General features: G+C 37.8%; 1 protein-coding gene across 2 annotated transcripts; it reads right to left on the reverse strand.

The window, feature by feature from the left end:
• Positions 1-1,089: 1,089 nt before the first annotated feature.
• On the reverse strand, positions 1,090-16,413 carry sf3b2 (splicing factor 3b, subunit 2). Of its 2 annotated transcripts, none has more exons than XM_058783260.1 (22): positions 16,224-16,413; positions 15,385-15,428; positions 15,239-15,301; positions 14,980-15,135; positions 14,582-14,644; positions 13,668-13,833; positions 12,907-13,010; positions 12,708-12,816; positions 12,181-12,278; positions 11,883-12,080; positions 11,457-11,579; positions 11,296-11,376; positions 9,550-9,777; positions 7,170-7,319; positions 6,994-7,083; positions 6,726-6,833; positions 5,649-5,756; positions 5,257-5,399; positions 5,063-5,164; positions 3,960-4,059; positions 2,242-2,439; positions 1,090-1,331 (listed from the first exon to the last, which is right to left on the reverse strand). In XM_058783260.1, the coding sequence occupies exons 1-22, from the start codon at positions 16,327-16,329 to the stop codon at positions 1,260-1,262; spliced, it is 2,610 nt and encodes an 869-aa protein (XP_058639243.1). In that variant the 5' UTR covers positions 16,330-16,413; the 3' UTR covers positions 1,090-1,259. The 2 variants fall into 2 exon arrangements, with proteins under 2 accessions (XP_058639243.1, XP_058639245.1); XM_058783262.1 differs by having other exon boundaries at positions 13,704-13,833; positions 16,224-16,412.
• Positions 16,414-16,840: the final 427 nt, after the last annotated feature.

Here is a 16,840-nt window from a genome sequence, read left to right on the forward strand (position 1 = left end):
TTTCATTTTTTTTTCAGAATTTCTACTTTTTATACTGTAATTGACTACGCATAACTTCACCTTTTTGACTGTCATAAGTGATTCCTTTTCTCTTTTTTTTTTTTTTTTTAATCTCCTACTGATAACTTAGTATCTTACAATTTAGATTTTTTGTCATAATTATGACTTAGTATCTCATAATTGACTTTCTATCTCGTAGTTGAATTTGTCAAGATTTCTACGTTTTATATTCACTTTCTATGCCATAACGGACTTCAACTCATTTTTTGTCATTATTTAGAATTTGTCATAACTGACTTTGAATCTCAATTCAAGCTTAATTCATTTCGCCATAACTCCTATTTTTATCTCATATTGATGACTTGTATCATAATTGTGATTTACCAAGGCGTGATTTTTTCATTTGTTCTTCTGTGGCAGAAATGGGTTTCCATAAGGAAATGTGACTGACGTTTAAGGTGCAAAACTCACTTCAATGAGTACCAGCACATCTTCCTGAATAAAACTCATGTCTCACTCATCAGAAATCACCAAGCAAATGAAGACCTGAGATGATATTCGAGGCTTTAAAATGAAGTCAGTGTTTGGATGATGTCTGGAATGTTGCAAATTGGATCTTGCCCACAAATGAGACATGTTTGAGCTCATTCAGATGGCGTGTTTGACAGGAAACGAGTGTGTTGTTGTCTGAGACACGGTGTTTGAGTGTTCGTCTGCTCTCGACTGAGGTCAAGAGGCAGTGAAAGTGTTATGTAGGTCAAAACAAATCCCAGACATCAGGTGACGGTCAGACTTCCTGACGAGACTCTCACTTGCCCCCTGCTGGCCTGAGCGGCTCACTGCAGACTGAAGATTAAACCTCAAATGCGTTACAAATAAATACCAATTTTTACAGAGGTTCAAGGTTAATCAATAGGGATGTTACAAAGTCAACACTCACAAAGATACATTTTTTGTTAATTCAATATTTTAGAGTTGAGCATGTCTAAAAAACAATCTACTATAACTATTCCTTAGTCGATTAAACCTAAAAAAGAAAAGAAAAAGAAAAGTGGGTGAAATATTAAAGAAATAAAACACTAACATCAGTTTGTCATGGACTGGTATTTTATTTACAAAAACATCGAGCATAAATGAAAAATGTCCCTCACTGTCATGTGACGTACAAACACAAGGGCGCTTCTACACAACATCAGCAGTTTTAAAAGAGTAAGAAATGAAGGATGAGAAGGGCTGGCGTCCCACAGCTCACCGCAGGGCTAGAACTTGAACTCTTTGTATTTCTTCGCTCCAGAGCGCGTGTCCTGAGGCTGCGCCTTGCGCTTCTTTTGCTGCAAGGAAGACACAGAAGAACAATATTTCAGGAAACACTGGTAAAAACACACTAACCATTTACAAAGATTATACACAAAACACCTTAGTTTCTCAGAGACATTTAAACTGGCTTGACTTCAGTGCAGAAATTAATATGGTGATTTTTTCAAAAACATTTTATTATAGCATCTTTTGCAAAGCATTTCAAAAATATGTAGGGGTCATATTTAGCTTAAATCAAAAGTTAGAAAAATTTGGTGTGAAGACGAGAAAACCTGTTTAGAGTTATAGAATGTAGCGATTTTCATGGCAATTAAGCAACATTGTGATGACAAAAAATAAAGAAAGAAAAAAACAATTATAAAAAATGTCTGATTACTTATGTACAAATATATTAAATAAACTATTATAAAAATTAAAGTAATTGTATAATTGTGTATTATAAGAATATATTTATAAATTGTTTACAAAGTGTGTATACAATCAATTGTGCATATGCTAAAATGAACTGCATAAAGTAAAAATATATTTGGAATATAAAAAAATAAATGAATAAAATTATACAAAAAAGTATAAAAGTGAAATAAAAGGTACATCATAGCAGAATGATCATTTAATTGGCTGATTTTGTTTATATGTCTTCATTTTGCAGATGCTTTTGTCCACAGCAACTAACAAATAAGGAACACCATAAGGAATGTCATATTAATGAATGTTTTTTTAAGCTGTTTAACGAGAATTATGAACAAAGCTCATAAGACATCCATTATGCAAAACAATAATGGAAATGTGGAGGATAAAATGCAAATTGACCTTAAAAATAAGCTTAAATTAATGCACTAACTCAAGATATAACTTCCTGTTTCTTTGTTTTTGCCGAGATATGATCAGAAGGTTTATGATTGGCTGATGCATTTTGGAACTCACCTTCTGTTTGGCGGCGTGTTCGGCCACCATGTCGCTGAAATCCTCTTTCTCCACCTGCTGCTCTCTGACGTGCTCCTCGTACTTCTGCGTCATGGCCATGGGGTCCAGCTCCAGCTCCTCGGGTGCCAGAGCCACCTCCACCCCCTGAGAGTCTCCGCCCAGCCCCGAGACTCCGCCCACCTTACGGCTCGTCACCGTCTACATGGACCAAACAATCAGAGGGGAATCAGCAAGTAAACATGAGACAAACATTTGTCCACTGGTTTCGACTGCACAAACAAATCTGCGGTGATATAAACGGTATATAGTTGACATTTCCACCACCCAGCTGGTGCTCGTTTATCTCTCACTGTCATTTTAAATGCAAATGAGTGCCATATGGATGGAGTGATTTGCATGTGATGGCTGTGAGAGATCTAATGGAGATGTGAAGTCAGTGCTCCCGCAAAGGTCATCTGCCATCTATCACTGAAATCAACCAGACACAGAGAACGAGGCGGATGCTGTCTGGCTGTGAGGTTAAAGGATTACTCTAAACACACAAACCAATATGCATTTCTGCACCGGTTCATCTCTAGTTTATTAATGCATCTGGTTTTGTTTTTGAATATATAAATGGGAAGATGATGCATAACAGGGCTGGATATTGAAAGATTTCATGATTCGATTAAAGTCTGATTTGATATGGATTCATTTAGATGTGTATCCGGTTGTGTCAAGATTTTCTCTCAACTAATGCTGTAAACTATACAAGGAAGCATGTCAGGTGGTACATTGCTACAATATTAAGGGTTACAATTAACTCAGTTTGCTTTTTTTTTTTTTTTTAGCTATAATCGACCCTCAGATTTAAAAAAAAAAAAAGTATTTAAATTATATAAAATATAAATGCATTTATATTGCATGCAATGCAGCTTTTATCTACTTTTTAATGATATAATGACGTTTCTACTCAAATTCCTTATTTAAATATAAACATTTAAATGTTGGCTGTCATAGTTTTCATGACAGATTTATTCAAATATACATGAAATAATGAAGACTCGCTGACAGGTTAAGTGAATATAATGAATGTAATATAAATATTTATAAAAATTATCCGAGTTTTTTTTTTTCTATTCTAGTAAATGAGTTTATAGACTGATTTTCTGAGGAAAATGTTAAGTGACATTGTTCACAAGCTGTTTTTTTTGACGTCTTTATGCGGCTGAAACATTGATTGAGCAATTATGAAACATTAAGTTTTGTTTCAACACCTGATGTTCACTCATGTTTATTTCATGCAATAACTAGCAGTAAAGATGAAGAGATAATCGTTCCACGTGCCACTTGAACTGACGTGCTATAGCAATCCTTCATGCCACATTAAAGACGGTCAAAACCATATGTATCATTTGTATTTTGTGGTATAATCGATAGAATTTGAAAGATGAGACTTTGTTTCAAATCAAAAGTATCATGTCATCTTACTGCGATTATTGGATGACAGGTGCTAAAAGTGGATAAAATGTGATTTGAAACTGGACTGGAACTGATATTGATTCATTAAATCCATCCCTAATGCATAACAAGTGCATTGTTTTAAATCAACTAGGATTTTTAATTTAAATGTATATGGATGTTAAAATGAAAGCGTGCGTTTAGGTCCTGTACCAAGAATTTATCAAACCAAAACTGATCTGAGAAACTGAACAGCCCTATGCAACACACAGCCGTACCGCAGTCATGTCGTAGATGTGTGTGGATGCCATCATAGCGGCCCCGACCGGTCCCGTCCTCCTCTCCGGCAGCACCGTGAACAGCTGAGGCGTCTCATTTCTGAAAACACACACAAACAGGAGTTACATAAGCAGCGATTTATCAGACGCTTTCATCTTAAGTGCTCGAGGAACGATCCTGATAGCTCACCAAACATCACCTTGCAGAGCTCAAACCTACAGCCTGATGGTTAACAGCCCACATTTCTAACCGCTATAACACACATTAGGCACAAATGTCACTGGTTCTCACAATGTGGCTTCTGCAACACTAGAGGAATAATCAAGCCAGCATTGCCGTATGAGGCCTGTCAGCGCACTCACAAAGAGTATAAACACAATGAGTCACAATGTACTGCTGGACTAATTAACCCTATAAAGCCTACTCTATCATACTTGATACATGAATTAAGTCTCTAAATGATCAAAAATTTGCTGAAAACCTGTTGCACAATCTGCTACATGCCCTCTGTGATCTGATTGATAGTTTAGACTTTTTTAATCAAGTAAAAGGCCTTTTAGTGTAAATGTTCATCTTCAGCTCGTCCTTCACAATGTGAAATCTTTACAGATTTTCATAAAGTAAATGCAAAAATAACTATACTTTTCGCAATATTTCAAGATGAACTTGCTGGACTGAATCAACTTAGGTTTACTTGATTATCCATCTTTTTTCTATTTTTTTCCCCCAGTGAGTATCAAATATGATCTTGAGGCTTTTGTGGAACATTTATTTGTTCATCTCTCGATCATTGTATTGCACTCCATTATATGTTTTGAAACCACAGCTTTGTTTATAAAACTAAGCATTAATATCATTTAAATAACAGCATCTGCACCAATTTGCATATTTTTTTCCCCTCCAAACATGAGCTCCATATTCTCAATATATCGCTGTATGAGCCATAAAGGCCTGATGCATCAAATATGATATATAAAAATGCTAACTTTCACATTTTATCTAAAAGTTAAAAAATTTATTTCATGAGCAGATGATTAGTGAATAGGGTCTTAAATTTGGCTCTGCTCCTCACATAAACTTGTATTTGCTCACAGACACTCACCCGTCCATGGCCTCTTCGATCTTCTTCTTCCTGAGCTCGATGAGCTCTGGAGTCTCCATGCCGGCAGGAACGGAGGAGAAGCCGCCCGGAGTGATCAACCCGCTGTCAAAACAATGAGAGAACAGACATCTGTGAGCCCTCATGTCTCAAACACACGCGAGCCAATCAGAGACAGACCCTGAGATAAACAGCACCTGTCTGCAGGTGTGAAGAAGCCCGTTTCATCTGGTTTCTCCTCCTCGCTCTCCTCCTCCTCCTCTTCCTCAGATGACTCTTCATCAGACGCCTCCAGCTCGCCCCACGTGGCTCGATCTACTTCCTCCTCCTCTGCTTTGGCCTGTCAACATTATCAGGCAAACCAAACAACAGAATCAAACACTGCAGGAATGAGAAGACGTAATATAAATAGGAAATTTGCAGTTCTATCTCCTCACAATGAATTTGACTAAAATTACACTTAATATTGTGTAATATTAAGAACACCAGTTTAGTAAAAGCAGTAAGGCACGTTTGCTTCTCAGAGGCTGCAGTATCTAGTATTTAAATATGACTGTATATTCAGGACGTGATTTGGTAGTTTGCTCACATGGAAGTCTATGGCGTTGGTTCCAAACACGTCTCCATACAGCGGTCTGCCCGTCTCGTCCACAGGAGGTTTACCCCAACCGCCCGCATGATACCCAAACGAACAGCCCTGAAAGAGAGAGACACACCTAATTAGCAAGATATCACTGCTTTATATGACCACTACACTAATGAGCTTTGCACTCTAGAACAGTTTTAATGAATGTCTTGTAAGTCAGATCCTCTAATGGAGACTGATGCACTTTTGTTAGATTTGTTAGATCATTAGATTGGTGTTACACGTTACTTTATACCTGATTACAGCCAAAAGTCACTGCTGGAAGTATTAACTGTGAAAAATTCTAATTGCATATTGCAGACAAACTACATGGTTTGTCACTTTGACTAATGAACTTTAAAATGATCATTTTGTTGAGATCACACTCACAAAGAGTCATTTCTAGCCAAAGAAATGCACAAATAAACAAAATATACAATATTAATGTTAAACAGTAATATTAAAATGATTTGAATACATATATATTTAGCAATTTTAAGAAAAATAAATAAATAAATAAATATATATATATATATAAATATATATATATATATATATATATATATATATATATATATACATATATATATACATACATACACACACACACACACACTATAATCACACAATTTCAGAATCTAAAACTAAGCATAAGCAACGTAAACATACTCATATACAAACATATATACAGTAGGCCAATATATATTATTACCTTGTAATAAAATGTATTATAGAGCAGAAAATGCATCAATTTATGAAACATCTCTCTGATTTAACTATTCTGGCAACTGCAACTATGAAAGTGGGCAAATATTGCAGACAATTATGCTTAATTGAGAGAAGCAGAAATTGTGATCATAAATAAAATTATTCATCATACACACATGCAATCTTTGTACTTTATAAAATAAAAATGCACAAAAGCGTAAATTAAATTGAAGTTAGTTTTCCAATGATAAGAGCAATCACGCAAAGTGTTGCTCATAAAAGTAGCATTTCTCAATACTTTTTTTCCCGTCTGTGTTTGAGTGTGTGTCTGACCTCAGGGATGGGGGCGTTGAGGCCGGGGATCTTCAGGTTTGGATACGAGGGTGGAGGTCCGTATCTCTGCATGGCGATCAGCCACGGCGGAGGAACTTTATGAGAGTTCTGTGGAGACAAACATTTTAAAAGCACAGCTAAAATTACACAAAGAATGACATAAGCGTCTGAACAGCTCTCCTGCACTTTCACAGAACAAAAACAACAGTTGCTTTGTGCAAAAAGGAAATGCTTTGTTGTGTAAAGCAGAGCAGGATGAAGCACTCACAGGTCCTGTGGGCATCCCGAGAGCGATTCGCAGTTCACCGGACAGATCGCCTGGTTTCTTCTCCTTCAGCCGCGTTTCGAACTCTTTACCCTGACACACAACCACCAGACTAGAGTTAATCATGCTCCACGAAGCGCCATCATAACTGACATAAACATCAGCTAACGCAAGCGCACCTCATAATACAGGTCACCGTGTATCGTGAGCTTCGGTTTGATCTGCCATTTGAAGAAGGCATCGTGCAGCTTCTGGTAGTCGATGTCGATCTTTCCCATCTTGGGCCGAACCTTCTCTCTCATTTTGGTCTTCATGGTTTTGGCGTCTTCCTACAGGAATACAGAGATGTCAATAAAGCTGACAGCAGCGGGAAATACATCAACCCAGAACGTTAATGTTTAAATTAACCCGATTCACAATATTAAAAACGTCACTCAAGCGCAGTCTCTTATGAAAACGGTGTAAGAACATGAGCTCTGAAGGCCTCATGAGCTCAAGCATCACGTTTACAGACAGAAACGAAACACTGTGCTGCTCCCCGCAAGTTTGAATTTCATTGTCTGCAATAGGCATGGGACGATAACCGGTTTCAAGGTATACCGCGGTTTGGAAAATTCACGGTTTCAAAACCACTCAAATTTCCCGTTATACCGTTCCTGCGGTATGCAGAGTTTTTTTACGTGTCGTCAAAGATGGAAAGTGCAGGACTCCCTCAGTTGTGAGCAGTGAAGAGCGTAACGAGTCACACGACTCCTCCCCCTCCGGACAGCGGTCAGTGAGAGTCACCTGTGTGTAGGATGATGGCCAAATGAGGTGAATCCCTGGAACTTTTTCCCCCGTCGAAAAAGGCGAAGTCTGCCGTATGGGAATTTCTCGGGTAACGTTGATGTTCCGTACAGATGCCGTTTTGGCGCTGATCGCCAAATAAATACTTCCAGGTCGTACACAAACGATATATCTGTGTCGTCTTCATTTCTCCCTCTTTCACCCTCAATCAAGACAGAGACCCATTCGCCGGTTGTTTCAGTGTTGAAATAAATACTATTTTGCTTGCTACCGAGGCAGATAACATACCTAATTAACTAGCTAACGTCAACTAGTTTCCTCCCTCACGTTACTTCACAGAGCGGGGAATAGCAGACTACGTTTCTGCGATTTAGTACAATAAATTTAGCTGGTATCACGTCTATAATTTTAAGCCTCCTGCCATTGTTTACATCTGTTCAAAATCACGTCATTTAAAAAAGAAACAAAACTGCTGGCTCAGGTGTCTTTGCCACTGTTTGAGTGTTATACGGAGAGAGACCGTGTGTGTGTGTGTGTGTGTGTGTGCGTGAGAGAGAGAGACACAATCGCGCACTCTCCTGATGTGTATGTGCACACATCTTTGTACCTCACCGCTCATAACTTGGACTGAAAGATGAATGTGTAGAAAGTGAGCATGTCTCCAAAAACCTTGTTGAGCTGCAGGTTTAATGACTGCATTTTTGATTTTTTACAGAAATTGTTTTGATTTATGTTTTTGATTATTGAGCTATAGGTTTAGGTTAAGTGACTGCATTTAAAAAAAATTTCATTTAGAAGGATTATTTTTTTTTACAGAAAATAATTTATTTATGTTCTGATTATTGTTGAGCTGTAGGTTTAGGCTCACTTAAAGTGACTGCACGTAATTTAATTAACAAGAATTCAATTATTTATATTAATTATTTAGCCTGACATGTTTACCATTCCTAAATGTTCTATATGTTTCTTAAAAATAAAATGTATTGTGTTCAGTGGAAAAAACGTTGTTTTTCACCCAGACATTTAAAAATAACATATTTTAGAGCTGTAATCGCAATACCGTGATATTTTTATCTAAGGTTATCATACCGTCAGAATCTCATACCGGCCCATGCCTACACATTTTTTTAAACTAACTATATCGTTAAATATAAAACAGAAAAAGTCATACTTTTTTATGACCTTGTTCAGGAACAGAATGTGCCAAGAGTAACATAACTGTATGAATAAGTATCATTAATGCATATGCATTATGCAATTATATTAAAGGCTTAGTTCACCCCTTACTACGTTTCTGGGCCTGGGAATATTGCAGTTGTGTTGCTCTCTATCGAGGGTCAGAGAGCTCTCAGATTTCATCAAAAATATCTTAATTTGTGTTCCGAAGATGAACGAAGGTCTTATGGGTTTGGAACGACATGAGGGTGAGTAATTAATGACAGAATTTTCATTTTTAGGTGAACTAACCCTTTAAGCAGTAAATATGCATATTATTGCTGCATTTAATCAAAAATACAGTAAAAACAGTAATATTGTGAAATATTATAGCAATTTAACATAACTTTTCCCCCTGTCTGAATACATTTTAAAATGTAATTTATTCCTGTGATCAAAGCTGAATTTTTAGCATCATTACTGCAGTCTTCAGTGTCAAATGATCCTTCATAAATCATTCTAATATGCTGATTTGCTGCTCGAGAAACATTTTTGATTGATTATCATCAGTGTTGCTTCATATTTTAGTTAGTGTATGTAAATGAACCCAGATTGCACCTTCTCCTGCAGGGCTTCTCTCATCTCCTGAATGCCGGTTCTCTTGATGAACTCAGGCAGCTCAAACGGAGGTTTCTCTATGCCTCTCTTGCCCTGCAGGTACTTCCTCTTGAAGCACCAGTGACGTGGCACAGGCACCGTGTTCCTGGTGGCCTTCAGGTGAACCAGCAGCTTGGGCTCCTGCGCCGTCACATCGTGCATCTCCACCACATCAGGACGAGCAACAAGCTGACAGACAGAGGACGACAAACATTATGAACCGTGATCATTCAATTTTACCTGACATTAGTTCTGAAAATAGCAATTGTTTGCCACCCTGAAATGACTTGAACATGTTATTTGAATGCTAAGTAAAATTTTTAAATGTAATGATGATATAGACGGCTTCATTGTTACACATTTCATATTAAAGGATTAGATCACCCATAGTTTGCTGATAAAACTTTAGTGTTTGTTTCTTAATCAGAACAGATTTGGAAAGATGTAGCATTACATCAGTTGTTCACCAATGGATGCTCTGCAGTGAATGGGTGCCGTCAGAATGAGAGTCAAAACAGCTGATAAAAACATCACAATCATCCACACCACTCCAGTCCATCAGTTAATGTCTTATGAAGCAAAACGCTGTGTGTTTGTAAGAAACAAATCCATATTTAACTTTAAAGGTGCAGTATGTAGTATTGACACCTAGCGGTTGAACTAGGTATTGCAGTCCAAATTTAAAATAATGGAGACATTTTTTTTTCACCCGGCCCCTCCTCCTCAGACTTGATGCACACAGGTTGCCAGATTAACGACACCAACAGGAAGGAGCGCACATGCCGATGATTGAAATTAAGTACGCTGTGTTTTCCGCCAACTGGCAACCCGGGGTGCCAAAATACAATTGGGTAAACTGGCAGCGGGCGGGTTTCACAAACAATAACAAACACAGACATTCAGGGCTGGAATACACATTTTCAAAGGAGAATAACTGACTGTAGAATTGTTTTTCAGATGAACAAGTATGTTAATTTAGCACGATTCTTAAATATCTGCAAACATATTATGGTATTTTTATGCTTTAGTAGAGTCAAAATCCTACATACAGCACCTTTAAACTGTAACTTCTGATCAAAATATCCATAACATAAATCAATAATGCATTATAATGCCCTGTTTTCCTCTCACATCAAAAACAACCCACACATTTGTTTAGAGCCGTTTTGTCTTGTAAATGTTGTTTGATCTGTGCAGGTGTCTCTCCTGATTCACACGAGATGACTTTCACTGGATTAGCATTATGCGTTATGGATTATGGACTCAATGGAAGCAACAGATTGAAATTAAAAATATCTTAATGATGGATTTGTTTCTTACAAACATGCAGCTTCTCATTTCACAAGATATTAACTGATGTACTGGAGTGGTGTAGATTACTTGTGTATTATTGTGATGTGTTTATCAGCTGTTTGGACTCTCATTCTGACGGCACCCATTCACTACAGATCATCCATTGCTGAGCAAGTGATGTAATGCTACATTTCTCCAAACCTGTTCCCAGGAAGAAAAACTCTATATCTTGAATGACCTGAGCAAATTTTTATTCATTTAACTATTTACAGTTAAAAGATATTTTTAAAAAGGCCTTGTTTTTCCTCATCATTTAATCTACATTTTAATCTAAAGGTACTGAACTCAGAGGTGGTTTTAGGAGTAATTTTGATCAAATGAAGAGAAAATAAACAGAAATGGCACATTTGTTACCTGTTTGAGCTCTGCCACCGTCAGCCTGTTCATCCTCCTCAGTTTCTTTTTGGACAACTTGGGCATGTCCTTTTTGGCTTCCTGTCAAACAGGAAATGGACGGGGGTTAGACCAGAATATCTTCAGGAAACCACAAGATCTGTAAGTGGCCTTCAACTCACATCGTCGCTGTCATCACTGTCTTTCTTCTCCAGCTCGAACCCCTTCTTCTTAAATGAAAGGATTTCTGGCTTTTCAGGCTTCTCTGGCTCCTTTTCCTTCTCCTTTTTCACATCATCTGTCAGCTGTGATAGAAAGCCATTGAGTGCCACATCCATCAAAATATGAGAGTTATTTTCAGTCTTTAAAATATCAGTCTAGGTGAATGAAGCAGGATGGATGTCAAACTGTGATGGATGAGCATGAATTATGCAGCAGATCATAAAGTTCTAAATGAAACACCAAACATTCTTTATACTTTCTCATATCAAACACAAAGTTTTGCAGTTTAATTAAAAAAAAAAATTATTTTTGGAGTTTAGGATATTTTGCGCTCTGAAAGTTAAAGTACTCATCTCAAAACATCAAGAAATGTAGCATTTTCTGACCTTGAATGCCTCAAAGATCCTCTTGAAGATGATGTAGTTTGGGTCGTAGATCGCAGGCTCCTCCGTCACGTACTCGATCTCCACCTCGGGCTCCTTGTCACGGCTCTCCTCTTTCTTTTTCTCCTCCTCCTGCTCCTTTTCCTCCTGCTGCCTCTTCTTTTTATTCTTCTTCTTCCTGTTCCTGCGCTTGCGGTTTTTCTGTAAGTAACCGAGGAGAGATTCAGTAAGAGTTTGCAGAACAGCAAGTTAGATTAATGAGAGCCCTGCAAATGCTGCTAAACACCGTGAGGATACCTACATCTTTTTTAGAAAGACCACTTTCATCGTCCTCATCCGAGAATCCACGGGAGGAATTATTCATATCCATATCGCCGGTCTCATCGTCATCATCTTCCTCTGTGGATAAAACCAGCAACAGAAATGATTATTTCTACATTGTTTGAATGCAAGCACTCTTTCTCTATCAAAAGACAATTCATGTTTTGATACAACAAATAAACTTTTCTATAATTTGATATATTCTATAGTGCAAGAGATAAGGCAGACATATGCATTAGTCATTAAAAAAATTTGCACAAGCTAAACTGTAAAAAAACAAGCTTAATTATAACCAGCACAAATTTCACTATGATTTCATTAATTCTCACACCCTCAGCTCACAAACTGGAGTCTCAAAAGTAAACTCAGTGTTTCTCCCACTGATAATTAGACTTGATGTGCTCAAGTGCTCTCATCTCATAAATATGATCATTATCGACATTAAGGGGGCGTTTAAGCATGAAATAAACCCTGTGAATTGGCAGTCATAGTGTTGCTCATAGTGACCTGTAGGGGCGATGCTGAGCTGCTCCTGCCTCATTTCCTTCAGCTGCAGGATCTTCTCCAGAGCCTGAGGAATCTTCGGCCCGATGCCAACATCCTCACCCTGCCACGACTGAACGCCAATCAAACAAGTCAAGATTAGCACAGAGACTGAGTTCATATGTCAAACCGATCATGCATTCAGGCGTTCAGGGTCTCGCACCTCTCTGGTGTCTTCTCCCGGAGGGGGCGGGACTTTCTGTCGTTGATTGGCAGATTGGAGCACCACAGAAACACCTGGAGGGGCGGGGCCACTCGGAGTCCCAACTACAGCAGGACAGAAATCATGTTCAAAGTAAAAACACCCTTATCAGTAACAGATTTGCAGGCTGCACTCATCTCAATCTAGTCTGGTTGGCGAAAGGCAAGACAGATAAGGTGAATTTAGTAAAAAATAATGTATGAAAAATAATTAACAGATATCCACCATACTCCCCATGTTGATAGAATACATTGCAAACTTTTTTTTAGCGTTACAAGTTTTCTGAAATGTTATGGTTAAATATACAATTGAGGCATTCTGTAAGTAAATATGCACTCAGTTGCATACATTTCCAGAAAATAAATCTGATCTCTGAATCATTCATTTTGAGAAAACAGCCTTTAAAAACAAGTGCTATGAATAAAATCTACAGGCACAGTGTACTAAAATATAAACTAAAATGGGTATATTGAACGTTTTCTTTCCACTAGCCTGAAACATGTTATGAAAAGCCAAATGTGTCCAAAAATCTCAAAACTAATAAGTGCATGAAAAAAAATGTGTTTGCCTGTAGTGTCTTGCTTATTATATATTCTTAGTAAAATAAAAACAAAGGGCATCCAATCAGCACAATATCGTATTAGGTTAACATAAAATCGGTGTCAATGCATAAATTCAGAGCTGTTAAAGAAAACAAACATCCTGGTGAATCGGTGTTTCACCATATTTCTGCAGCATGAAGGCTGAGGGGCGCTGACCTCTGAGAGGTGGGATGGGGGGCAGGAGGTTGGGTCGTGGTCCCAGTTCAGGTCCTCTGGTGCCTGGTGGCGCCCCCTGCTGAATTTTAGCCAGTTCCTGCTGCCTCTCATGTTCCAGAAGCACAGCAGCCTGAGAGAAAGACAAACATTCACTGCAAGACCATCAAACCTTGTTTCAGAATAATTCAAGTCAATTCACACCAAGAAAAAACTATAAGTGACACACAGGATTTTAACAGCAATACTGCAAAATATTATAATTCAGAACAACTATTTTCTTGTGTGAATACATTTCAAAATGTAATTTATTCCTGTGATGTAAAACTGAATTTTTAGCATCATTACTCCAGTCTTCAGTGTCACATGATCCTTCAGAAATCATTCTAATATGCTGATTTGAAACATTTTGGAAAATTTCCAGTAAATTTCCAGAAACTTTCCAAAAATTCCTGGAAGATTAAAAAAGAATCCTGATTAAAAATGTATCACAATTTTCTAGGGTTGCAAAAAGGTGGAAAGTTTCCAGTAAACATTCCAGAAATTTTGGAAACTTTCCACCTTTTTGCAATCCTAGAAAATTGTGCCATTTTTAATCAGGATTCTTTGATGAATAGAAAGTTCAAACACATTGTAATATTTATAATGTTACATTATTATAATTGTCTTAACTGTCACTTTCATTTTTGATCAATTTAATGTGACCTTGCTGAATAAAACTACTAAATTCTTAAAATAAGCCTACTGACACCAAAAATTTGAACAGTAGTGCATTAATAATTCACAATCATACAACTGAAATTGCTTGTGCGATATGACACAAATCCTTCTGAATTTAGCAGCATGGTTGAAAACTGCAATAAGAATAAGTATTTTCTCACCCGTTTCTGCTGCTCTAGGAGTTCCTGCTCCTTCATCTGCTCATCCATCACACGCGAATCACCCTAAACACACACATACAGCTGTAAACAACAGCCTGTGACCCAAGTCAAACCTTCATTTCAATAAACTCCTAATTGTGGTTCACCATTTAACCTGTTTAGCATTGCTTTTTAGTTCTAAACTTAAAAAAAAAAAGCTAAACGTGTGTGTTTGTGTTGATTGATGATGAAAAAGATGAAATCGTGCAAATCTTTGATCGGTCATGCTCAGAATGCATTGCAAAAATGAATAGGACTCTTTGATAGTAGTTACTGAGCAACAGAAGTGGAACTTGACAGTAAAGTCATGCATCACAGTGAAATGTAAGGTTTTACACACAGAGTTGTGTGTCTCTCACCTGCGCCGCTCTGTCGTCGTGCTGCATCATGCCGGGCGGCTCCATGCCCATGTGGATGGGTGGAGGGCCGCCCATCATGTTCATGGCCTGCATCATGTTCATGCCTGGCGGCAGCGGCATAGAGGGCATCGGGGGCATGGGCGGCAGACCTGGCATCTGAGACACACAACACACTCTCAAATACAGAGATACTTGCCTTTGCAAACACAACTAATTGAAACACAAAGACAGAGAGGGAATAAACAAAACATAACAGTACCGTAGTGGTCATGACCTTGTCATCTCCTCCTTGCATGTTTGGCTTAGTTAAGATCATCCCAGACTGCAGATGAAATAAATGTTATGCTCAGACAAAGAAATCCATCTTATGAGCAGATTTGCAATTAAAAAGCCTGCATAACTTACCTGTGCAAAAGATTTCAGTCTGTCTATGAGCTCCTCTCTGGGTCCTGAAGAACAGAAAACACAAAGAGATGTGTGACCCTGGAGCACAAAGCCAGTCATAAGTTGCACGGGTATGTTTGTAGTAATAGCCAACAATACATTGTATGGGTCAAAATGATCGATTTTTCTTTTATGCTTAATCATCATTAAGATATTAAATAAAGATCATGTTCCATGAAGATATTTAGTAAACTTCCTACCGTAAATATCAAAACTTAATTTTTGATTAGTAATATGCATTGCTAAGAACTTCATTTGGACAACTTTAAAGGCGATTTTCTCAACATTTTGATTTTTTTTGCACCCTCAGATTCTAGATTTTCAAATAGTTGTATCCCAGCCAAATATTGTCCTAACAAACTATAACGTTACATTACTTATTTATTCAGCTTTCAGATGATGTATAAATCTCAATTTTGTTTTTCTCAGTTTTGTGGTTGAGGGTCACATATTGTAAACGACACCGGACTGAATTAAACATGAAACGAGTATGTGCGAGTAAACGTGCTGCATTTAAATGAGTTTTCAGTTGTATAACATACAAACATTCACACTGCGCTCACGAGCGCTTAGCTTATGTCATTCACAGTCGCACGTGTTTTAATCACCTGAATAAATGTTAATACAGCTTCCCATAAGACATATTTACATGTGCAACACACTTAAGCGCGGAGTTTAGTGCAGTAAAGGCCTGAGCAGCAGACAGGGACATAACAGGCTAACCGGCTAACGCTAGCTAGTGAGAGAAAAACTGAGCCAAACTCCGCCACAGAGCTCGTATTCAAACGCTTTCATCTCACCCATGTTAGGTGCTCCAAACTCGGCCAGTTTGGCCTGCAGCTCGCCGTGACTCCATGAGTTAATATCTGTATTTGAATCAGCGCCCGGCGGCCCGTCGCTAGCCATGTTGAAGCTCTACGGAACAAACGCGTTCAGGCGCAAAGGATCACGGGAACGCCACGCACTTCCTTGTTGTTCATTACGTCTCACAGTGTGCACGAGCTAGGACGCGATCTTAGTACACTACACACAAAAAAGTTTTATATTACACGTCAACATTTTTTTGTGCTTAATACTTAAAAATGCGACGCTAAATTGACTGTAAGTGTCTGCAACTTTTTAAATTCACGGTCGAATGAAACATCATTGAAATAACTAACCGTTTTTGTTCCCATAAAGTTCTGAGAAGGTTAGTTTTGGGTTATAAAAATGAAAAATAAAAAATATCATTGGGGTCATGAAGAAAAAAAAAAATCCTGCAACGTTCTGGGAAGGTTCTACACTAAATGTTTCCCACACCCAAAAATAACCAATCGGTAAATATATGGAAACGTTAAGGGAACGTTCTGCGTTTGCTCCATTATTTGTTTTATTTTATTTTATTTCTAGATTTTCCATTTTCATTTTTATTTTATTT

This window comes from Onychostoma macrolepis, chromosome 07, assembly GCF_012432095.1.
Source record: "Onychostoma macrolepis isolate SWU-2019 chromosome 07, ASM1243209v1, whole genome shotgun sequence".
In the NCBI taxonomy this organism is placed as follows: Eukaryota; Metazoa; Chordata; class Actinopteri; order Cypriniformes; family Cyprinidae; genus Onychostoma; species Onychostoma macrolepis.